We start from the raw sequence: 25,082 nt of genomic DNA, 5'->3' as shown, positions 1-25,082 counted from the left end.
AGGGGTTCAGAGCACAGAGTTTGGAGCAGATGCCTGGGTTTAGGGCTTCATTCTGCTTTTTTTTTTTTTGATGTGGATCATTTTTAAAGTCTTATTGAATTTGTTACAATATTGCTTCTGTTTTATATTTTGGTTTTTTGGCACGAGGCATGTGGGATCTTAGCTCCCCGAACGGGGCTCGAACCCTCATCCCCTGAATTGGAAGGCTAAGTCTTAACAACTGGACCACCAGGGAAGTCCTCTTCATCCTGCTTTTACTATCTGTGTTTTGGGGCAAGTTACTTAAACTCTTGTGCTTCAGTTTCCTTATCTCTGCTTCTAAGGATGATAATAAGATTCTAGACTAAGCACTTAGAACAGGGCCAAGCATATCGTTAATACTGCCTGAGTCTTTACACTGATTATGATTATTCATTTTGAGACATGGAAAATCCTAATCCCCACTGAACTTTATTTTCCTTTTCTATAAAATAGATAATGACACTTCAGAGAGTCGCTAGAATTAAGTGATGAAATGGACATGGAAGGGCTTTATAAGGGAACGAGGGAGCCACCTGTCCAACGTATGTCTCCCAGCATTGGCCTTGCGGACTCTGGGTGGAAACAGTGGTCTTGTTGGCCTCTGAGAGAGGCGAGGTGTAAGTCAGAACACTGGCTTGTTCCAGGGCCCAAGTGCTGTTTCTCCTGAGCCCTATCCCAGGCCCAGGCGTGGACCACTTCTCTTCTCCAGGGGCTGCCCTGGTGACAAAGAAGATGGTAGAATCTATCCAATGACTTGTGCTATTTGGGGGAGCAGTTTCCTGTGGAGAGAGGGAAGGAAGAAGAAAAGGTTGTCCAGTTATGTGTAAATAAGAATCTATCATGAACACCAAGGATATCACTGCATTGCTTGGGAATAATCTCTCTTTCTTTATCTCTGTTTCTCTCTGTCTCCAACTCTCTGTCTCTCTCTCTCACTATCTCTAGCTTGGTTGATAGCCACTTGACTAGAGTTGGTCCAGTAATGAACATATAGAGTTGTAATGAATAGCATTGATTGGTCCCTGGTAAAGTGTCAGAGCCTGTCCTAGGTTACAGCATGTTATATTTCTCATTCTCACAAGAGTGTCAGGTAAGAATGATTATTCCATGTTACAGATGAAGGGACTGAAGCTCAGCTAGTTGAAGTCAAATGCTCGAGGTCATGTTGCTAGTAAGTGGCAGGTAAGAACCCAGTCTCTGCAACATCAAAGCCCTGATGCAGAACCATTTCTCCCTGTGGCCTCTTCTGTCTTGTAAGCAGCAGGATTTGATGCCAGGAAGGTATGGCTTGGGCAAACAACCCTAAAGAAACCTCCTACTCCCTGCCTCCTCTTCCCCTACCATTTTGGGATAACCTCACAGGTGGGGCAGGTTTCAAATGACCTCCAAAACTACCCTAGGCTGGGATGGTGGGGCCTGCTCTGAACTGCTCTCCATAAGATATTTACTTTCTCCTGATTTTCTAAGTGAAAATTAGTCCCATGGTCTGCCATTCTCCTGGAATCATTTACAATAGCTGTTGATAAACTTTCCTGATGGAATTCCAGGAAAGAGAGTCAAGAGACCCAGGTTCTCATTCCAGCACTGTCACTGACTAGCCATAAATTCTGGCCTCAGTTTCTTTATCTTGGAAATGAGACCAAATTTCCTATCCTTTGTTGAGAAGACCACAAATGAACTGATTTTTGAACATGATGAACAGAGTGCAAATACAAGCAGTGATACTGACAACACTGAGGATGACTCTGTATCTGTGTGTGTGCATGTGTATATGCGTGTGTATGTGTGTGTATGTCTATATGTGTGTATGTGTGTATATGCGTGTGTATGTGTGTGTATGTCTATATGTGTGTATGTGTGTATATGCGTGTGTATGTGTGTGTTTATATGTGTGTATGTGTGTGTATGTCTATATGTGTGTATGTGTGTATATGCGTGTGTATGTGTGTGTTTATATGTGTGTATGTGTGTGTATGTCTATATGTGTGTATGTGTGTATATGCGTGTGTATGTGTGTGTATATACGTGTGTATGTGTGTGCATGTCTATATGTGTGTATGTGTGTATATGCGTGTGTATGTGTGTGTTTATATGTGTGTATGTGTGTGTATGTCTATATGTGTGTATGTGTGTGTATGTCTATATGTGTGTATGTGTGTATATGCGTGTGTATGTGTGTTTATATGTGTGTATGTGTGTGTATGTCTATATGTGTGTATGTGTGTATATGCGTGTGTATGTGTGTTTATATGTGTGTATGTGTGTGTATGTCTATATGTGTGTATGTGTGTATATGCGTGTGTATGTGTGTGTTTATATGTGTGTATGTGTGTGTATGTCTATATGTGTGTATGTGTGTATATGCGTGTGTATGTGTGTGTTTATATGTGTGTATGTGTGTGTATGTCTATATGTGTGTATGTGTGTGTATGTCTATATGTGTGTATGTGTGTATATGCGTGTGTATGTGTGTTTATATGTGTGTATGTGTGTGTATGTCTATATGTGTGTATGTGTGTATATGCGTGTGTATGTGTGTTTATATGTGTGTATGTGTGTGTATGTCTATATGTGTGTATGTGTGTATATGCGTGTGTATGTGTGTGTTTATATGTGTGTATGTGTGTGTATGTCTATATGTGTGTATGTGTGTATATGCGTGTGTATGTGTGTGTTTATATGTGTGTATGTGTGTGTATGTCTATATGTGTGTATGTGTGTGTATGTCTATATGTGTGTATGTGTGTATATGCGTGTGTATGTGTGTTTATATGTGTGTATGTGTGTGTATGTCTATATGTGTGTATGTGTGTATATGCGTGTGTATGTGTGTTTATATGTGTGTATGTGTGTGTATGTCTATATGTGTGTATGTGTGTATATGCGTGTGTATGTGTGTTTATATGTGTGTATGTGTGTGTATGTCTATATGTGTGTATGTGTGTATATGCGTGTGTATGTGTGTGTTTATATGTGTGTATGTGTGTGTATGTCTATATGTGTGTATGTGTGTATATGCGTGTGTATGTGTGTGTTTATATGTGTGTATGTGTGTGTATGTCTATATGTGTGTATGTGTGTGTATGTCTATATGTGTGTATGTGTGTATATGCGTGTGTATGTGTGTTTATATGTGTGTATGTGTGTGTATGTCTATATGTGTGTATGTGTGTATATGCGTGTGTATGTGTGTTTATATGTGTGTATGTGTGTGTATGTCTATATGTGTGTATGTGTGTATATGCGTGTGTATGTGTGTGTTTATATGTGTGTATGTGTGTGTGCATGTGTATATATGTGTGTATGTGTGTATGTCTATATGTGTGTATGTGTGTATATGCGTGTGTATGTGTATGTGTGTTTATATGTGTATGTGTGTATGTATTCAATATGTATGTGTATATGTATATATGTGTATGTGTGTGTGCATGTGTATGTGTGTGTGTATGTGTGTGTATATGTGTGTATTTGTGTATATGGGTGTATGTATATATATGTGTGTATGTGTATGTATGTGTGTATGTATTCAATATGTATGTGTATATATGTGTGTATGTGTTTGTGTGTATGTGTGTGCATGTGTATATGTATGTGTATGTGTGTATATATGTGTGTATGTGTGTGTGTTTGTGTATGTGTATATATGTGTGTATGTGTGTATGCCTATATATGTGTGTATGTGCGTGTGTTTGTGTATGTGTGTGTATGTGTGTATGTATATATGTGTGTGTATGTGTGTATGTGTATATATGTATATATGTGTGTATGTGTATATGCCTATATATGTGTGTATGTGTGTGTATGTCTGTATGTATATATGTGTGTGTATGTGTGTATGTGTATATATGTATATATGTGTGTATGTGTATATGCCTATATATGTGTGTATGTGTTTGTGTGTATGTGTGTGCATGTGTATATGTATGTGTATGTGTGTATATATGTGTGTATGTGTGTGTGTTTGTGTATGTGTGTGTATGTGTGTATGTGTGTATGCCTATATATGTGTGTATGTGCGTGTGTTTGTGTATGTGTGTGTATGTGTGTATGTATATATGTGTGTGTATGTGTGTATGTGTATATATGTATATATGTGTGTATGTGTATATGCCTATATATGTGTGTATGTGTGTGTATGTGTATATATGTATATACGTGTGTATGTGTATATAAGTGTGTATGTGCATATGCCTATATATGTGTGTATGTGCATGTGTTTGCGTATATGTGTGTGTGTATGTGTGTATGCCTATATATGTGTGTATGTGCCTGTGTTTGTGTATATGTGTGTGTGTATGTGTGTATGCCTATATATGTGTGTATGTGCCTGTGTTTGTGTATATGTGTGTGTGTATGTGTGTATGCCTATATATGTGTGTATGTGCGTGTGTTTGTGTATGTGCGTGTGTGTATGTGTGTATGCCTATATATGTGTGTATGTGCGTGTGTTTGTGTATGTGTGTGTGTATGTGTGTATGCCTATATATGTGTGTATGTGCGTGTGTGTGTGTATGTGTGTGTATGTGTGTATGTATATATGTGTATGTGTGTTTGTGTATATGTGTGTGTATGTGTGTATGCCTATAAATGTGTGTATGTGCGTGTGTTTGTGTATGTGTGTGTGTATGTGTGTATGCCTATATATGTGTGTATGTGCCTGTGTTTGTGTATATGTGTGTGTGTATGTGTGTATGCCTATATATGTGTGTATGTGCGTGTGTTTGTGTATGTGCGTGTGTGTATGTGTGTATGCCTATATATGTGTGTATGTGCGTGTGTTTGTGTATGTGTGTGTGTATGTGTGTATGCCTATATATGTGTGTATGTGCGTGTGTGTGTGTATGTGTGTGTATGTGTGTATGTATATATGTGTATGTGTGTTTGTGTATATGTGTGTGTGTATGTGTGTATGCCTATAAATGTGTGTATGTGCGTGTGTGTATGTGTGTGGGGGGCAGTGGTTGGCTGGGCACGTCCCCAGGACGGAGCACTCACCTCAGTGCTCATGCTGTTAACTTTGTCCAGGAGGGCGATGATCAGACTGTAGAGGTTTCCCAGGTACAGCACAAGGACCCTGAAAGCCACAAGCCCACCTTGAATGACCCGACCACCACTCCATGCTCCTAGACTGACCACGATTGGGGAGTGACCACCATGTTTTGGCTAAGACAGTTGTTGGTTGCCACACTTGGTTTCCTTCAGAATCAGACTGTGGGCATTAAAAAAAAAAAAAAAACAGAATTCCAGAATCTACACTGTTTCTAGAGGTCTGGATGGGGTCTGGGAATCCTTTTATCGCCTTACCAGGTGATTCCACTATAGCCGATCTCTGGATCAGTATTTCAGAACCACTGGTACAGCAGACAGTGTGTGAGCTTAGGAAGCGGGGCTCTGAAGTGTAGTGTGAATTATACGTGTCCTGTGTCATGCCTTCTGGTTTATAAAGTGATTTTCCAGGCATTATCTCATTTGAGTCTCACAGCTCTCTGAGGTCCATATTATTATAACCCCCACTTAAGGGACAAGGGTATTGAACATGGGGAGGGCTTAAGTCACCTGCTTGGGTTCACACAGTTAAAAAGAGGCAGGATGAGATTTCAGGATCTCAGTGGTCTGGTTCCGAAATACAGGCTGAACCTGTCAGACGGGCTGAAGCAGTGAGGGGCTGTGGGCACATCTACACCTGCTCACAGGTGGGCAGCCGTGAGCAGATGGCACCTGCCCACAGCAGCCTCTATCAGCCAGTGATCCAAGACTTGATGCCCGTTTCCCCGGAGTTGGAAGGTTTTGGGAAACACGTCGTGGAGTTTCCCAGGCTGCAGCCTTGGGTCTTAACAGAAACATGTCTGGGAAAATGAGATGAGAAAGGAAAATGGCAGGTTTACAAATCTCTCATAGGACAGTGGTTGGCACTTGGGGAATCATGAAGCCAGTGCCAGCTGGTGAAAAAGAGAAAGCAGATTTAACATGAGGAAAAGACTCCAGATAGGAACTTTGCGTCGCCCATCCCCACAGGCCTTCATCTCCTCAGGTGTAGAGTTTACCACCTGTGGCCACCAGTGTGGAGGAGTGAGCAGGGAAACAGGGGCTAGGACACCTCCGGGGGCATCATTCTGACTCATCTTGGCTTTCCCTGTGCACTGTGGAGGGATTCCCTTCAGCTCCCCTTTCTATCTCTGTCTTCACCTAACACAGGGCAGGACCCTCAGAGTCAACTTGGCACTTGTTGGCTGAAGGAAGGACCGAGAGAATTTAACCTTCTGCCGTGTTCGTATCGCATGGCTCTGGTTCTCACTGTGCCCTGAATAAAAGGTAACTTCGTCTGCTGGTGAGTTAGTGGAACTAAAGTAATATATCCTACTCTTATTTCTAGAATTAGCCGGAATTCATCAGAGGCAAGTCTCTTGAAGCCTCTGTTTCTCTAGTTTTGAACGAGAATAACGAGGCCAATCTGTATAATAGGACTGCTGTTAGACCAAATGCAATCATAGAAACGATCCTCCCCAATGCCTGCCGTGAGGGAGTTGCTGAGGACGGCACTTCTCTCTCCTAGGTCAACAGAGGAGGTGCCCAGCAGAGCACAGAGACCAGGGTTCAAGCCTGGGGGGCTGGGAGTCTCTTCCAGAGCTACCCTGGGTGAGGGGCTTCCACACACCCCTTGATCTTTCGAGTGACGTTTTTCTATCTCTGTAATGACAGTTGGACTTCAAGATCGTGGCAAACTACAGCCTTTTAGCCAAACCCTACCCTCTTCTATTTTTGTAATAAAGTTGCAAGGAACTCGGCCACACCCTTTGGATGAGGTATTGTCTGTGGCTGCTTTCGTGCTGCAACCTCAGAGTTGAGCCACAGAGACCGTGTGACCCGCACAACCAAAAATATTTACTATTTGGTCCTTTACGGAAAACATTTGCCGACTCCTGAATGACAGCCATTCTCCCCAAAGTGATCTGTGGGCAATTTGTTCTGTGGCATGTGATCAAGCATTACAAGAGAAAGCACAATGCAAACGCTGTAGACCCGGGAGGGATGGGAGGTGAATCAGCGGGGCTTGGGCAGTGCCACCCTCTGCGACAGTCACCCTAACAGAGACGGGGATTTTTCGGGAAGACAGTGATGTTGCCAGAGCTAGAGAAGAAGTGTGGTTTCAGGGGGCTGGCCCCCCCTGACCTCCCCCTCCCCGTCCCCCGCCCCTACTCCCCGCCTGCTGTGCTCACGTCTGCATTGACCACCTGTATTCACACCCACTGACCATCCCAGCACAGTCCCGATGCGCTCGATGCTCCCTGACTTACTCACAAGAACCGCTTTGAGCCTACGCTTTGGGGGATTATTAGCAAAGCATGATGTTCATCTCACGGCTGGAAAGACAGCATGGGTCTCTCGCCTCTCACGGCCAGTCCACTGAGGGACCCAACGTGAGCAATACAGGGCACACTTTCCATCATCTTCTTGGTCCTCTTTCTCTAGTATCTGCTTTTCCTGCCTGCTCTCCCCTCTTCTCCTCGTCCTCCCCCTCCCTCTCTCCCACCTCCTCTTCCTCCTCTTGTTCTCATCACCACCTTTTCACCCGTTTCTTCTGTCCTGTACTCCTGGTCCATCCTCTCCAGCCCCCTCCTCTCTCCCTGCTTCCTCTTCCCCCTTCTTCCCACCATTCTCTCCTGTGGTATCCTGCTTTTCTTGAGATGCAGCCATAGCGGAAGTCCTGTGCTAAGTTTTGGGGGGAACGAAGCAAGCCCTGGCTCCCGAGGGACGGAGTCCCCACAGTGGGTGGCCTGACGGGTAACCCACAACAAACCATTTCCCAGCGGGGTGGCGGTACCTTGCCAGCTGGAAGCGCAGTGTGGTCCGTGGGTGGTACATCTCCAAGGCGGCGATGAGGTCAAAGGCTGATGGTGCCAACATGGTGACGAGGGAGACCACCACGCTCACCTACCAAGAGAGGGTGTGCCCCACTGAGCTCCTCGGGGCCCCGCATCCCAGCCTCCCTCACCTCATAGTTGGTCTGTAGCCTAATGTTTGGTCGGGGAGGGGGGCATTCAGAGGGTCATGCAGTTCTTACATGGAAAACCTCCCCCAAATCTTGGCTAATTAGCTGTTTTCAAAAGGCCACTTTGCCATGGGTTTATTCCTTCTAGGAACACTCCTTAATCTGAAGACACTTGTACATGCCTTTTGGGATTTACTGGTGTTTCTGCCACCTTCTCCAATTACCATCTCATTCTATTTCTACTTCCCTTACCTTGGATAGAAGAAGGAAATAACTGTAACTGTTAAGAATAGAAAAGGGAAGGCTGAGAGGTAATTTAATATTCTTTCTGCACATGGAAGATTAATTATCTAGAGAATTATGCCTGGCTCTTGTTTCTCTGTACTTATGTACTTTCTCTGCAAATGAAAAAGGAGGCTTGGCTGGTACACAAGAGGTGTGAGCTAAAGGAAGAAATAATTTCTGAATTTATCTTTAAAATATCTATCTACACACAAGCCCATATTTATCAATATATAACCCACTTAATTGACGTAAAACACAAAGAGGTATGGGAAGAGATTACCTAATGCAGTCTCAGATTTTGAAAAATTATTGTACATTCAGGATAAATTGATAAGTATCATCTTGCCTGCACACTTTGTTTTTTAAATCCCAAGGATGATAATCATTTTCATACAAGTGGTCTGAGAGGTAGCATTTGTGCTATTTCTACCACTCAAATCTTTACAGGTAAATTGAGCCAAGTGTTCAGGACAAGAGTCTTGCAATAAATATTAAGAATTATAAAATTGTTTATAACCTTCCTCTTGGTAATTTTCTATTCATGGGAATATTCCCATAAATGGAGGGGAAAGAGCTTTTTAAAAAAATAAGCCATTGGTGTGGGGCTGTTTGTGAAGCATTATTTGTGATTTAGAAATATGGAAACCACTTAAATGTTCAATAACCCCCACATGGTCAACTTTGACACATGCAATGAAAGACAGTGCAGTTGCTAATGCAAGTCTAGGTGAGGTCAGTTTCTGGAAACGTGTATATAAAGAAACACGAAGCCAGAAAAGCAAAGCAGAGTCAGCAGCAAAACTCAAAGGTAAAGACTGTGCAAATGCCTGAAGGTGTTTTTGAATCAAAATCTTCCTCATTAAGACCAGTGAAATCATTTAGCCAAGCCTGGCTGTTGCCACTCTTGCTCCAAGCTCTTGCAGTCCGTGCTCTAGAAGAAGAGGACTACAATTTTTCCGTGGAGATGTTTCCAGGGAACCCACTTAAGAAACACCCAGGAAACAGAGGGGCAGCTCCTGTTGTGTGGGTACCTCGTTCTTTTCCCAGAGCGTCAGCTCCTTCTTGGACTGTGCCAGCTTCTGGGACCGATCCACCACGAAGTAGATGAGATAGATGCTCCCAGCCAGCGAGAGAAGCACCAAGATGTTGGCGACGACCCTCAGGCAGATGGTCACTGCCCTGCGGGGAGAGGCAGGTATGAGGACGATACACCGGGCTCTGCACAGGGCACCCTGATGCACAGAAAAGGCCAGTGAAGGATGGGAAGACATTTACTGCCAAGTGGATTCTCTGCCCTGAAGAATCAGTGTTCTTCCCCCACCCCCAGAATCCCTCATTTCCTAAGAGATCAACAGTGAGTTATAAATCTAAGCCACTAGCATCAGTGGGGTTTTAAACACACACACACACACACACGTTCTGGAGTCTGAGTATTTGGGCTTCAGTCTTTGCTTTGCCACTTAAAATTGGAGTCCTGTGGCATATGCACATTTCAGTTATAGGAGCTCAAGTACGGGTGTTCAGGAGAGGGAGGGGGAGAGGAAGAAAGGAGGGGAGGTAACGATCCTGCCTCTCATTTCACACCATGATTTCGATATTACACCACGTATTTACTTGGAATTTGTTATCTGTCTGTTCCCTCTAGAAAGCAAGTGCTCAATTGTTAAAGTCTTCTTCACGGCTGTATTCTCAGCTCTTAGAACAGGCCCAGTACATAGAAGCACTTCATAAATATTTGCTGGAGGAAGAAATAAAGAAAGGGGCTGGGACACAGGCTCCTCTTTCCTCGCCAGGTCTCACTTCCCGAAGGTCTCTTACAATCAACCGTGATGCTACTACAGTAAGTCCCCTACATGTGAACCTTCAAGTTGAAAACTTTCAAATATGCGAACATGCATCTGGTTCCAGCAAGGAACCTATACCAGCAACGTCAGGCGTGAATGACACTGCAACTCGCCCTCCGTCTCCTATTGCTGACGATCCTTCAGCTCTACCATCTCCCACCTCCTCTCCCTCCTCCAGTCAGTAACTCTTCTTGCCTGTTCACTCGATGCCAGCTCCTGGGTGCCAGCTGTTGTACTGTACTACTGTACTTTTCAAGGTACTGTACTGTAAGAATCAAAAAGTTTCGTTTTTTGTGTTTTTTATGTATTATCTGTGTGAAAAGTATTATAAACCTATTCCAGTACAGTACTATAGAGCTGATTGTGTTAGTTGGGTACCTAGGCTAACTTTGTTGGACTTACGAACAAATTGGACTTACGAACGTGCTCTCGGGACAGAACTCGTTCGTAGGTAGGGGACTTACTGCATTTACAGTAAGTTTCCAGTTTTAACTGAAAAAAACCCACTCTTCCTGGAGGAAGACTCACTGACTCCAATTGGCTTATCTTTAAGGCATCTGCTTCCGACTTTGGGGTCAGTCTCAGTCCGTTTTCCCTGAAAGCAGAACCGCAGGCAAAGGTGTGCTTGCGAGGAGTTTTTCTGGGAAGTGATGCCAGGAAGTGTGCGTGGAGTTCTGGGGAGTCAGACCAGAGAGACGGGCAGGCGGTACGAGGTGTGAGTGGAGCCGGCCACAGCTGGAGGCAACTGCAGGGCCTTCTGAGGGGCCCGTGAAATGGCATCTCAGAAATGCCCGGCTGGGGTGAAAATGAGAAGCGTTTATCATCAGCTCCTGTTCCCTGGCGGTCAAGGGCCACTCCAGAGCACTGACTCCCAGCGTTGCACCCAGTCTTTTGGTTGCATGCACGCATGTGGATGGGACCTTGTGGGTGCCCCACACTGCAGCCTCAGAGGAGCCCTGGGCAGCGAGCAATGGGTACCAGTGGAGGCTCTGAGGGGCATGTGTGCAGCCGGTGGCAGCCTGCACAGCCTGCCTGGTGTCAAGGGCTGGAGAAAGAGGTGTGGCCAGGAGGATTTGGAGGGGCACGCGAGGGCTGTACCACCCCCTCCCCACCCTCTGGGTGACCTTGGGCAGGTCACAACATCTCCTTCTGCATGCATCTTAGCCTTTCCTCTGTGCAAAGAGGAAACTCACTCCCAAATGCAATGGTAAGTGTCACCTTGTCTTCTGGCAGAGGAGAGCTTTAGATAAGGCGTCATAGAGCACCAGAGATGGAAGACTTGAGAGTGAGGTCCATTAACACCACCTTAGTGCTTCTTCACTTCCTCCTGTCCCCAGATCACGCTGTCATCATTTGTAGGGTCATGCTACCCACGTGGTTCCTGAGGCAGGTCCTGCATTTCTGGTCCCCCCTCCCTGCCTCCAGCCCTGTTGGTCCTTGTGGCAATTACACCAGAAAATGCCCATGATGGGCTTGCAGGGGAAGTAGGCTGTCACATGCTAGTTTTCCCCTGTCTCCACCCTCTTCCTTCCACCTCCTGTTATAATATCCTGGATATCCCAGAATACCTCTTACACATCTATTTTCCTCAAGTTTTGACAGAATCAGGAGGACTCAGGATTTGTGTGTGGAAGAGAGATGAGAATTTGGTTTCTTGTTGATTTGTTTGCTTGTAATAATGAATCATTGAATGAGACGTTTTTTTTAACTGGAATGCATTTAGGACGGCAGGAGCTTCCAAATTTGAGGCAACATAAAAACCACCTGTGAGTTTTGCTTTGCGAGACCTGCTAAGAATGTAGAGCCTTGGCTCTCACTCCCAGAGACGTGAATTCAGTCAATCAGGGTGGGCGCCAAAGGGGTCTGCGTGTGCAGTGCCCGCGGGTGATTCTGATGTGGGTGGGTTCTCTCTTTCCTCTGAGAAGCACGGATGGAGTCCCATCCTTTCACTTCATAAGTGAGGAAGTGGAGGCCCGGAAAAGTCAAGGGAGTTTCGGGGTCATAGAAGTTAATGACAAAGAGAGGGCTAGAATCCATCTTCTGACACCCTATGGAGAGTCCTTCCCACCACGACACCCTGCTTCCTCTCAGGGGCTGGGTGTTTCCTCCACCCCCCAGGTCTCCAGCACTCCCCAGGACAGGCTTTCTGCATTGTAGGAACTAATCGTGGAGCTTAAAGAACCAGTGAGGATGGACCTAGAGACTGTCATACAGAGTGAAGTAAGTCAGAAAGAGAAAAACAAATACCGTATAATATCACTTATATGTAGAATCTAGAAAAATGGTCGAGATGAACTTATTTGCAAAGCAGAAATAGAGTCACAGATGTAGAGAACAAACTTATGGTTACCAAGGGGGCAGGGAGGGTAGGATGAATTGGGAGATTGGGATTGACTTATATGTATATAAAATAGATAGCTAATGAGAACCTGCTATATAGCACATGGAACTCTACTTAATGCTCTGTGGTGATCTAAATGGGAAGGAAATATAAAAAAGAGGGGATATATGTATACATATAACTGATTCACTTTGCTCTACAGCAGAAACTAATGCAACATTGTAAAGCAACTATACTCCAATAAAAATTAATTAAAAAAAGGAACCAGTGAGGATATTGGATGAGCAGGCATGTCTGGCCCAAGAGGACAGGGTCATTGCCTTTCTGTGTCGTCCATTCTGTGGCCGAAGGGCCTCACCTTCACCAAGGAAGCCCTCACAACCTTGAGAAGAACTCCAAACCCGAGAAGTCACCTTAGAAGTTTTGTCAACAAGCATTGGATACTATTTGTGTCCTAGGACTTCAGAGATCTGTTGCTAAATAAAATTAGTCTTTGCTTAGTTTAACAAACTAGAAATTGGTGCTAAACATATCTTTCATTATCTAAGTAAAAGAATAGGAAGCTGGTCAGCCTCAGACCTCTCACCCTACTACCAGATCCATGGAAGGAGGAACAACTCTGAAATACTGCTATTGAAAAATTATGGGGTTCCCACATTCCACATTACCAGAGGACAGATTTTAAGGAGAAGAACTGCCTGAAAAGGTGTGAAAATGAGATATAGTCTGGTGATTTTTCTACTAAATTAAAACAGCTTATCAATGAATTCAGGATGGGGAGTGTTCATACATACAGGTTTTTGTTCTTCTTCTTCTCCTGTTCTTCCAGTATAGCCTCCTTTAAAGAAAGACACATGTGGTATCAAAAGCTTAGCATCATCGTTAATCATAAATATGTAGAAATAGTTTATGAAAGAAATGACTTATCCAGTATTTTTAATCATAACTTCAATGTCTAGACTTCATCCAATAAGATTCTATTGATATCAGTGCTTTATATGATAATAAATAGACAAAAAAGCAAATTGGGGAATGGGAAGAAGAGGGGTAGGAGTAAATTATTTAGGTCCCTGAAATGATCTAAATAATTTTTTCTCAAAAGGGGGTACCCTTTAACTGTCCGTGTTGTTCAGTAGATCCAGGTCTCCGAATGCCTTTGACTGCATTATCTTCTAAGGTAACACTAAAAGCTTATATCCCTCACATATATGTATTTATTCATTTACAAGTTATGTACACGCAACACGGTATTAATCCATTATGCAAATGAACAAAGATACACACACTGAAATTTTAGAAGGATGAAATTTTAAAAAAAAAGAGAAGTTCCCATATTTTTCTCCAGTACACCATCAGATTGTTTGGTGCGTGTTGGAGGCGCATTACGTCACGTCTCGGTGGAGACTGTGGCTGCCCTGGTCTGTGAGCGCCGTGGGAAGGAGACCACGCTGACTCTCCCAGCAGAGGGCCAGCGGCTCGCGCTGTGAAGGCTGTGATCTGCAGAGCCCTGACTCCTGGCAGGCTGAACAGGCTCGCTTACTCACCCTGATGCTGTTCACGATGGCAGCGGTTTTGCTCTCTGCCGCCTCTGGGTTTCCAATGAGGTAATCCCAGGCGCAGAACACCCGCCAGCAGAACGTGTAGTTTTCATTGGACGCGCTGGCGAGGCTCATGCGGGAATTCTTAGCCATCCTGCAAAAAAAGGCCAGAGAAAACCATAATTTGAAAAGTTACATGCACCTCAGTGTTCCTCGCGGCACTACAATAGCCAGGACATGGAAGCAACCTAAATGTCCATCAACAGATGAATGGATAAAGAAGATGTGGCACATATATACAATGGAATATTACTCAGCCATAAAAAAGAACGAAATAATGCCATTTGCAGCAACATGGATGGACCTAGAGATTATCATACTAAGTGAAGACAGTCAGACAGAGAAAGACAAATATCATGATATCACTTGTATGTAGAATCTAAAAAAAGGCTACAAATGAACTTATCTACAAAACTGAAATAGAGTTACAGATGTAGAAAATAGATTTATGGTTATGGGGGGGGTAAGGGGGGGAGGGATAAATTGGGGGATTGGGATTGACATATACACACTACTATGTATAAAATAGATAACTAATAAGGACCTACTGTATAGTACAGGGAACTCTACTCAGTACTCTATAATGACCTATATGGGAAAAGAATCTAAAAAAGAGTGAATATATGTATATGTATAACTGATTCACTTTGCTGTACACTTGAAACTAACACACATTGTAAATCAATTATACCCCAATAAAAATTTTTAAAAAAAAGGACCAGAAAGGGTCACGTAGGAACAGTGTCAGAAGCAGGCTCAGCCACTAGGGGGCTGCCGCGAGTCCACGCAGAGCAAGAGTCCCATCTGGACGTGGGCAAGCAGAGCGCTGGCTGGGTTCAGCCCCTCTCGTGGCTTGCGTCCTCAGCCAACCCCTTTGAACAGTGTGAAAACAGCAAATTCTTGGGTGAGTCTGGTGCACAAGCTCTCCCATCACTGGTGGTCAGGAGGTCCCTGAAGGTGTGTGCATCCACTGCATCTCTGTGCAACTGTGATTGTGAAACCAAATTCTTTACTCGGAGCTGAATCCATCTTCTCGGAGCCCCTGCCCATTGAAGTAACTACCCCACCTCACCAAGCAGGAGCACCTCGGATCCCTCCCTAACACGACTTTCCCTCAGATGTATGGGAAGGCAGGGGTCACGATCCCTCCTTGGGTGCAAGTTCCCTATCTTTTAGACCATCTCTCCTGTTAGAAGCTTTTACCACTCTGTCCATCCATACTTCCTGCTCCCGAGTTGACATCAATTTGTCTCTTAAATTGTAACATCTAGCCAAGAGCCCGTGTTCTAGGTGGGGTCATGGGGTCTTGAGGCCATGCAGAGGCTAAGCTGGAAAGCTTCATGTGAACTGAAGGTCCTCAAGTCACTGTGCAGCTCCCTAGGTTTTTGTTTGATGATGATGATAATGGTGATGATGATTGTTTTATCTTTTTTTAATCCCAATCCCTTCTACCTGCACTTTGCAAAGATGCCACAAGGGGCAGTGTGATGAAGACGTACTGGTACACACGCATCAGAGGGAAGTAGCAGGTGAGCCAAGAGGGTGGGGGCCCGCTTCTCCTTGGGCTCAGAGCCTCTCTGTCACTCTGCATTTATCTAGCTCCTACACAGAAGCACAGAATGTAACAGCCGTAAGGGAACCTGGTGATATTCTGAGCCAACCTGCCCATTTTACAGATGAGGCCCCAGCCAGTCTGCTTTCTTTGCACTGCGCCCTCCTTTCAATAACCAACTACATGTTTGAACTGCATCACAACACAGACGAGACTGGCCTTTGCGTAATTTGTAACTAGGTCACAGGCAAACATATAGTCAAAGGAGGATGCTTTGCTTTCTGCAGCCTCTGGTCACCTAACCCATCTCGTTCACCTCTCTTTTAGTGCAGTTCCTATGAGACAGGCTGGGACCTGGGACCCTTTGCTGCAGTGCTGCAATGCTTGCACATGGACACACCTCCCCATGAGCAACAAAATACAAAGAAACTGTATGGGACTAAAAATAACTGCGTGCACGTGCAGTTGGGGCAAATTCTGGACCTAAAAGATGCAAAGAAACCAACAAAATCCAACTGCCACTTTTGAAGAGCCAGGAGCAAAAACAGGGTGTCCGGAGCAAAAGCAGGGGGCTGCGCATGCCCCCTGCACACACCACCTAAGGGGTGGGCAAAACACCTAAGCCACCCCTCCGGCCTGACCCGTGGACACACCCCTACCCTCACCCCATATAAGGAACAAGCTTGCCCCCCCCATCGGAGAGTGAGCAAGCAAGGGAACCTGTTGTTTGTTCTCACTCCCCCTGCTGCAGCAGGGGCCCCAATAAAGCCTTGCCTGAATTTCTTGTCTGGCCTCTAGTCAATTTCTATTGGTTGGGGAAGGCCAAGAACCCTGGTCGGTAACACCTACATTGTCTAAAATGACATTAACTGGTAAGTCTATTTGATCCTTGTCTCTCCAGATCCAACACAGAACCTGGCACAAAGCTTTAAGTGTTCAGTCAGTGTTGGTTAAAAGCATATATCTCTTTTATCTGTGGTCTCCTCATCTGTAAAATGGGTAGATTTATGCCTTGACTTTACAGGCTGAGTGACAAGATGAAATGAGATCATATGTATCATTTTGGCATGCATTTTGAGAAACTGAACAGACATACTTTTTTAAGAGAATGATGAAGCTGTAAGCAAACACTGCCATCCCCACCAGGAAATAGGCCAAGGGCAGCCGGTAGCCAGCCCTCCCGATCCTTCTCTCACTGCCATAGTAGCCATAGAAGAGGACTGAGTATTGGAGGTAACCCTGCAAAGAGAGCACTCAGTGTCATTTCTGACTCCCAGGTCCCAGAACATTCACCACCCCCCTCGAAACAAAAGTGTGACCAAGCCTGAACCTCACCCCCAGGGACCAGACGGTGTCCAGATCTTGGGCAGATGCAATGTGCTCCTTGGGGATGGTCTTGCTGGCTGTGCTTCCAAAGGGTTGGCCTGCAATGAGCTGGTGAGAGAGGAAAGGATGTCACACGGTCCTCTGGGTGGGAAGGGACCAGAAGAAAAGGGGCCACTGATCTCCATGCACCTCTGAAGATGCTGCACATATGAGATCCCTAGGGGGTGGATTCTGCTTGATACTCATTGATGAGAAATTAATCATGAGTGACCAGATTTTCTTTTTGCCTGATCGGGGCCTGTCTGGGTGTACTCTCTCTAGGCTGGACATGGCTTCTATGGGTGGATGACTGAAGCCACTGTGTTTCTATAATGGCATGGGACATGGCCCCATTTACTTTACAAGGATAAATTTTAGTGAGAAGTGGTTTTTATTTTAACACAATGTCTGCAAACTGTCCCATAAGCCAAATCTAGCCTGTCGCCACTTTTTGTGTGGCCCGAGAGCTAAGGTTGGTTTGTGCATTTTTAAATGTTTGGGAAAAAAAATCCAAAGAAGAGTAGTATTCTGTGACATATAAGAACGATAGGAAATTCAAATTTCTGTATCTATAAATAAAATTTTATTAGAATACAGCCACACTTATTAGTTACCTAATGTCTATGGCTGCTTTTGTACTACACAGTAGGTTTGAGAAGTTGTGACAAACCATACAGCTCACAAAGCCTAAAATATTTACTCTCTGGCCCTTTGCTGAAAAAGTTTGCCAGGCCCTATTTTAACACACAGATTATCCTTCCCATGAGGATAATGAGTGCGGTTGTCTAATGCTATGGCTCTAAACGTCTCTACTTTTTAACAAATGGCACTTTTAAACTCACCTGAAATAGTTCTTACCTCTGGAATGACAATAAAAGCACCTGTCATAATCGTGAGCACAATATTAATTCCAAATAACCATCTCAAGAATATGAAATAAGAGGCAACACCAGATCCAAAATGACCTAAAGAAAGACAAGATAATGACAACAGTTTATAGAAAATCCTCCCAGTGTAAGAAGTTCTCGGTAAAGCAACACTGTAATTTTTCTTATAGCAGCAGGACATAGACTAAGAATGCCATAATTGTACCTATCAGGGTGTTGTCCCACGCTGATCATTTAAAAGGATTAAGATGTTCATTAATGTCTACCAGTCATATACACAAATCCCTAATGGATTACTTTCCCTAATGTCATATTGATCGAAAATGCTGTAATCAAATTTACATTTCACCTATGTTCAGAAGTATCAGCATCTTTTGAGAATTTAATATATTTCTTTTCCATTTTGCATAGTTCTGAAAATTCCAAGGATATTCTAAGGTTTCTTTTGTCTTAATTTCAAAAGAAATAACAGTATGTTAGATGTTAACATTAACATCTAACATAGTGTTAGATGGGCGAAGGGGTTATGAGAATTCTCTTTGTCACTTTTCCGTACATCTAAACTTACTCTAGAATAAAAAGTGTAGTTAAAAACAAATTTCTATTGAGAAAACAAGGGGGCATAGAAGAAGTTGGATTGGGATATGGGTGATACTTGTGATGACTTTCTGGAGCGAGTGGACTTGTATCATACTTTGGAAGAGTAACATCTTGAAATTTTATTTCAAATCTAGCTTATGTTTCATAATAGGTAGGAAAACACAAAACATCACAAAGAAAACCAAAAAATTACCTATTGCAAGGTTACTAAATTAAAATCACTACCAGAATTACTTTCTAGTAAATTTTTAGGGGAACCCTCCATTTTCATTCTATATGTGTATTTTTTTTGTATAAAATTGGCATATCTCTATAATATGCATCTTGAGCTATCAATATATTATGAGCATTTTCTCATACAAAATATCTCCCTATAAAATGAATTTTATTGTTCCAGCAAACCAATTTTACATGATTGATTTAACTTATCCCCCACTACTTGACACTTAGGAAGTTTCTAACTTTTCACTAGGGTAAATAATTCTGCAAGAATCAATTTCTGTCTAAGGTCAGATTTCCTGGAAGCAGAGCCTGACAAAAGGGTTCAGCTAACATGATATATTGAGGAAGTGGTCTCAGGATAAAGGGGGTGAGGGGGTCAAGGGAGGTCAGGGGAAAGAGCTAAGCAAAGATGTCATCTCAGCTGGAGCCCAGCTTAGCCTTATCCCATGGGGAGCTCCGGAGGGCAAGTTGCATCATAGAGTTGGTTCCACTTTGAACAAAAAGCTGGACTTGAATACTCCTTAGTCATTGCCTCTAGGTTACCCAGTGGGGCTGGGGGAGCAGGTGATGAGTGCCCAACATCTGGAACAATGTGGGCCAAGGCTCATCGTCTAGAGAAGGAGACAGCTATGAGTCATAGCAGCCAACACTCAGAGCAACTGAGAAAAGGTGGACCAGCCAAGTAAAGTGATCTGGGCTGGGCACCAAGTGTGTCCACACAGCCCAGTGCATTGATTTTGTTGTGGCTGTTGTTTTCTCTGGTTGTTAAGGAGTGGAAGAGTTCTATCAAAGAGTATAAACATTTTGAAGACGTTTGGTCCAAATTATAACTTTCCCCTAGAAATATCATCCCAATTGACATTTCCACCAGCTGGTATTTAATTCCACTTAAATGTTGAAATCTTTTTCCCCCTCAATTTGTCATCTTTTAGATCTGTTTATTTTTTATGTATGTAAAATTTCTTTTATGTATAGTTAAATACAACAGTACTTTCCTTGATGATTCCTTGTTTACTTTTATAATTTGACAGGCTTCCATTCTGAGATCACATTACTTATATTTCTTTTAATTCTCTCATGGCTTCCTATTTTCTATTTAAATATTTAATGGAACTTTAAAATGAAAGATCTAATGTTATTCTTTAAAACAGTTGAATTGTTCCAGCATCATTTATGGTGCTATGCTGCACTGTTTCAATTCTCGTAGCTTTTATAATGTATTTTAACATTTTGGTTATACAAGTTCATTTGAGTTTTTCCTTTTAAAAAAGTTTTCAATTAGTTTTTTTTTTTCATATGAGTTCATTGTGTTGAATACAAAAAACATTGCATTGAGAATTTTATTGGAATTGCATTAAAACATAAACTGATATTGAGAAAATCAACACCTTCCAAATATTAAATCATTCTATGTCTCTTCACAAGACTTTAAAAAAATCCCATGGTCCAATTTTACAGTTTCTTTATTTCAGACTTCTGGTTATATTTATTCCTGGTCTTGTGTGTTGCATTTGTGTGTTTGTACTGTGTGTGTGTTTTTAAATGTGACTGTGATGGATTTATTTTTTAGGATATTTTTCTAAATGATTACAATCACTTCTCTCAAAATGCAAATTTCTGCATTTTTGTTTTGCAATTGCCCATGTTATCCTTTTATTCATCTACACAGTTTTCCCCTCTATCCTTCTGAGTTTGTGTTGTGTCTAAGGCATGAACTGACAGAGAACTGCAGAACCACAGTGGAACGTGGGACCGTTTCTATCCTGGGAGGTGGTGGGGACAGGCACTGTGTCTTCCATCTCCACGGACCCATGTCCAGCCTAGGTCAGCACTACGTATGCAAGGGCCCCTGGCTGCTCAGGGTAAGGTCTGGGACGTACCAGACCCGTCTCAGGCCTCACCGTTGTCTGGCTACTGGCCCCGCATCCCCGCCCCACTCCTCCAAGTGCCAACACTTACTCTCGATTTTCTTTATCCTCATTTCCCAGGGGATGAAGATGACCACAAAGTTACAGGCCAGACGAGCAAACTTCCGCCACAGCTAGACAGGAGGGAGGAGGGTTAGAGGACTTGACATTCATGAAGACGGCAATGCCTTGGTGGAACCAGGGTCCTGAACGAAGGCGAGGCCCGCGGACACACCAGTTGATACCTTTCATTAGGATTTCACAGGCCTTTAGGGAGCCCTAGGACCAAAGCAGCCGCTTGTCTTCTCTGGGCCCCTGCCCAGGTGAAGGCTCCTGTTTAGGGCTCTGAGCTGCGGTGTCTGTGCTGAGGTGCATATTCTCTAGGGTTTCAGCCTGCCTTATCCACACCATTCCTGCTGTGAGGACTAAGAACAGGTAAAACTACTTGAGGAATCATGTCCAAATACACCGCCTTGGTCCCCTTGGCGAGTGGGGCTCAGGAATCCGCATGGCTCACAAACTCCCCAGTAATTACAGTTCCCGACCCTATTTAAGGACCAAGAGTCTAGAACATACCCTGAAAATAAGCCCCATTGTGTGCCTCCCATCCTGCAGCTGGAGCTCATCTCCCAGCCTCTCTCCTGGCCAAAGTTGCCAAAATAAGGTCTGGAAATTTGTCTTGGATGTTTAAGACACAATCGCCAAAAGTTCAAAAATCTTTTTTTTTTTTCCTCAAAGGAGAATAAAGCAAAATGTGAAAATGTGCCCTGACACTGGGCTTTCTCTCCCACAACATTAGCAGGTTGTTCATTTTAACACACAAACAATGTGGGTTTGTGTTGGAAGCAAATGATATCATTGCAGAAAGAAGGGTTACAAATGTAATTACAACCTTCTGAACTATAAGACAGCATGTGGTCCTGATGCAGACATGCATGATTATGTTATCCTGAATATGTCTGCTAAGGCCAAAACGGCTGCTTGTAAATGAAAATCTATTATTTGGATGTTATCAGAAGTTGGAATTGTTCACTTTCTGCTCACGATTTAAGACCCAACTCAAATACAGCTACTCGCACGGAGACCTCACACAGATTCTCTGTAGCCAGAAATACATTCTTCCATCTGTAAACTTCCCCAGCTATCATTCTGGTCTCTGATAATGCTTATCACATCCTAGCTTATATTGCCTTTATATTGTTCACCTGGCTTTTTCTCCTGCAGCATTGAGAGGAAGACCATGGCTTTCTGATTTTTCATCTCCGACAGCATACAGAGGCAGAATGCCCAGTATCCTTTGGGGAGGGTTTGGTGTTGAAAGCATTTGAGTTTCTGGTCCATTGTAAAGTCGTTAAGAGGAAGAAGCACCGGGTGGAAGGCCAGAGACCTGAGTTCTAGCTCGACCTCTATCTTACTGTGTGCCCTGGCAAAGTTATTTTCTTTCTTTGAGATTCAATTTCCTCATCTGTACAAAAAGAAGTAGGATTCAATCAGTGGGTTTCAGGATGCTCTTTGAATTTAAATTTCGATTGAATTTCAGTGGGAACTTCAATACACAGAACCCACTAAAGCAGAGTAACTCTCGTAGGTAAGAGATGCAAAGCCTCCTGCCCCAGCCTCTGGTGCTCATTTGAGAAGCCAGGGACCCCAAACTCAGTTTAAAGGGCACTGGACTGAATGACGCCCACCCCAACACTCATTCTGATGAGGAGAATCTACACTAGAAAGGAGCTTCCTAGAGGCAAATGTCAGTGAAAAACACAATTTATTGATGACCAAGATTCGGTAAGGCATGGGGAAAAACACCACACTTCTCTGACGATTTGCACTGAATCTCTATGGCAAAAGCCTTGCAACTTTGGAATGAATGAGTGGCAAAGTGCTCAGCCATAAAAAGGAACAAAATTGGGTCATTTGCAGAGACGTGGATGGACCTAGAGAGTGTCATGCAGAGTGAAGTAAGTCAGAAAGAGAAAAACAAATACCGTATATTAACGCATATATGTGGAATCTAGAAAAGTGGTATAGATGAACTTTTTTGCAAAGCAGAAATAGAGACACAGACGTAGAGAACAAACGTGTATGGATACCAAGAGGGAAGGGGAGGGTGGGACGAATTGGGAGATTGGGATTGACACATATACACTATTGATACTATGTATAAAATAGATAACTAATGAGAACCTACTGTATAACACAGGGAACTCTACTCAGTGCTCTGTGGTGACCTAAATGGGAAGGAAATCTAAAAAAGAGGGGATATGTGTATAACTGATTCAATTTGCTTACAGTAGAAACTAACACAACATTGTAAAGCAACTATACTCCAATAGAAACTAATTTAAAAAAAGAAAAAAAAATAAGAGCAAAGTGAACACAAAATAAGGCAAAACCAAAAACCAAACTTGGAAGAGAACAGGTCCTAATGGTTATGGCCTGGGTTATTGAGTTTTGGTAAGGGCTTCTAAGAGCACCTGCAGCAGATGTGTTCTAACAACACGTGCGACCATTTATGAAAAGTGTGTTCATCCAGAGTGTGTACTGAGCACCTACGCTGTGTTTCCGGTACTATGGATGCAAATCGTGAACAAGACGTGTGAGACGTCAGCTGGTGTGCAGTTTGCATTCATGTCAAGGGGAGACAGCCACTAAGAGTTCAATGCCACATGGGACACAGTCCACTAGGACTGGGGGGATGGCCCTTTGGAACAAAGGGTCAAGGAAGGTCTATCTGGGGAGGTCATACTTGAGCTGAGACTTGAATGAAAATGAGTCAATATTTCAAAAAAATAATAAATTGGTAGAGGAGCTGTCTAGGAGGGGAGAATGGCCAGTAGGAGCCTGGGGATTAGCATGAGCTGGGCATTTTACAGAAGAGAATAAAGGAGAGAGGAGGGAGATGAGGTCCAATAGTTAGGTCATGGCCAGATCAGGTGGGTCAGAGGAAGGAGTTTGGATTTGATTCTAAGTGTAATGAAACTCTGTCTATCTATCTATCTATCTATCTATCTATCTATCTATCTACCATTCATTATTATTATTATTTTTAAAAATAAGTTTATTTAATTTATTTATTTATTTTTGGCTGCATTGGGTCTTTGTTGCTGTGCGCGGGTTTTTTCTAGTTGCCGCAGCAGGAGCTACTCTTTGTTGCGGTGTGCGGGCTTCTCATTGCGGTGGCTTCTCTTGTTGCGGAGCATGGGCTCTAGGCGCGCGGGCTTCAGTAGTTGTGTCTTACGGGCTCTAGAGCGCAGGCTCAGTAGCTGTGGCACACGGGCTTAGTTGCTCCGTGGCATGTGGGATCTTCCCGTACCAGGGATTGAACCTGTGTCCCCTGCATTGGCAGGTGGATTCTTAACCACTGCACCACCAGGGAAGTCCCTATCATTCATTATTTTAATTAAAGGATGGCATGAGTAGTTTACTGTTTCAAAGATTTCCCTGGCTCCTATGTGGAAGAGAATGGATGATGGCGGGACATGAGTGGAAACAGGAAGATCTGTTATGAGGCCAGTCAGTCTATATACCATCCTGGGCAGGTACCTTTAGCTTCTGCACAGAGGAAGCCTTCTTGCCAAATCACGCCATGAAGGCTCTCAGGAAGGATGACGTCCCTTGCTGGTATCATGTGAGAAACCAAGGGCATAGACTATTAGAACTAGAAGACATCTTAAGAAACAAACATGAAAACCTCATCAGGTTCCAAGTCATTACCCAGAGCAGGGAAACAATGGCAGAAGGACCTAGGTGTCCTGACTCTTGGTGTTTGGTGTTCCATGTGCCCAGGGTAGCATTTCTGCCTATGTGACTCCTTGGTTCCTGGTGGTCTCACATGCTCAGACCTTGCTTTCTGATGAAACATAGAAATAAACTGGTGCTAAAGGCAGATTGTCTGTAACAATGTGTTTTCCTGCTGGAATCAAGGAGAAACCCATGTGCACAGAGGATGCAGGTGGGAAACAGTGGGAGGGGCTCCAGAGGATGACTTGTGTTCTGGAACAGTGCTTCCCAAGAGAGGATAGAGTGGCAGCCCTGGGGAGTGGAGATCAGGATCTCAGTCATGGGAATCATGGGAGAAAGTGTACAGTGGTTATATTATACAAAATTTACTATTTGAAAAACGAAGTTGTCATTTTTCTAAGAGAAACCAGAGACTGTAAATAGAGACAAAACTCACTGGGCTGCAGGCAATAGCTAGATAGCTTCTGTTTTCTCTACTTTGGAGTGGTTGCTGATCCTCAGGGGTCCGTATTAAAATTTCCAGTGTAAAAAAATTCTAAATATAAAAAGGTAGAGGAATGATGTTCAGAATGAGGAGGGGGAAAACCAAGTGTTAGGAAGACAAGGTGGGAGGATGATTTGCTTTGACATTTTGTTGTGTCTCCAGAGGGCAGAAGACACTGTGTCTCAGCCATCTCTTTACCCTGAGTGCCCAGCACAAAGCTTGGCACATGGATTAAGCTGAACTGG

The 25,082-nt window shown here is 43.5% G+C and overlaps 1 protein-coding gene across 1 annotated transcript in view; it reads right to left on the bottom strand.

The window, feature by feature from the left end:
- Positions 1–25,082, bottom strand: part of TMC3 (transmembrane channel like 3) — a 53,799-nt gene that overhangs the window by 16,685 nt on the left and 12,032 nt on the right. The window contains exons 4-13 of the mRNA XM_082448919.1: positions 20,665–20,746; positions 17,855–17,961; positions 16,967–17,065; positions 16,728–16,870; positions 14,026–14,173; positions 13,276–13,319; positions 9,328–9,475; positions 7,844–7,953; positions 5,017–5,095; positions 555–800 (exon numbers count right to left, since the gene is read on the bottom strand). Coding sequence (XP_082305045.1) covers positions 555–800; positions 5,017–5,095; positions 7,844–7,953; positions 9,328–9,475; positions 13,276–13,319; positions 14,026–14,173; positions 16,728–16,870; positions 16,967–17,065; positions 17,855–17,961; positions 20,665–20,746 — 1,206 coding nt within the window. The remainder of the gene's footprint in view (positions 1–554; positions 801–5,016; positions 5,096–7,843; positions 7,954–9,327; positions 9,476–13,275; positions 13,320–14,025; positions 14,174–16,727; positions 16,871–16,966; positions 17,066–17,854; positions 17,962–20,664; positions 20,747–25,082) is intronic.

Source organism: Balaenoptera physalus (assembly GCF_965194825.1).
Source record: "Balaenoptera physalus genome assembly, chromosome: 2".
NCBI classification, from domain to species: Eukaryota; Metazoa; Chordata; class Mammalia; order Artiodactyla; family Balaenopteridae; genus Balaenoptera; species Balaenoptera physalus.
The sequence above is the reverse complement of the archived record's forward strand: the minus strand, read 5'-3'. Positions and strand labels throughout refer to the sequence as shown.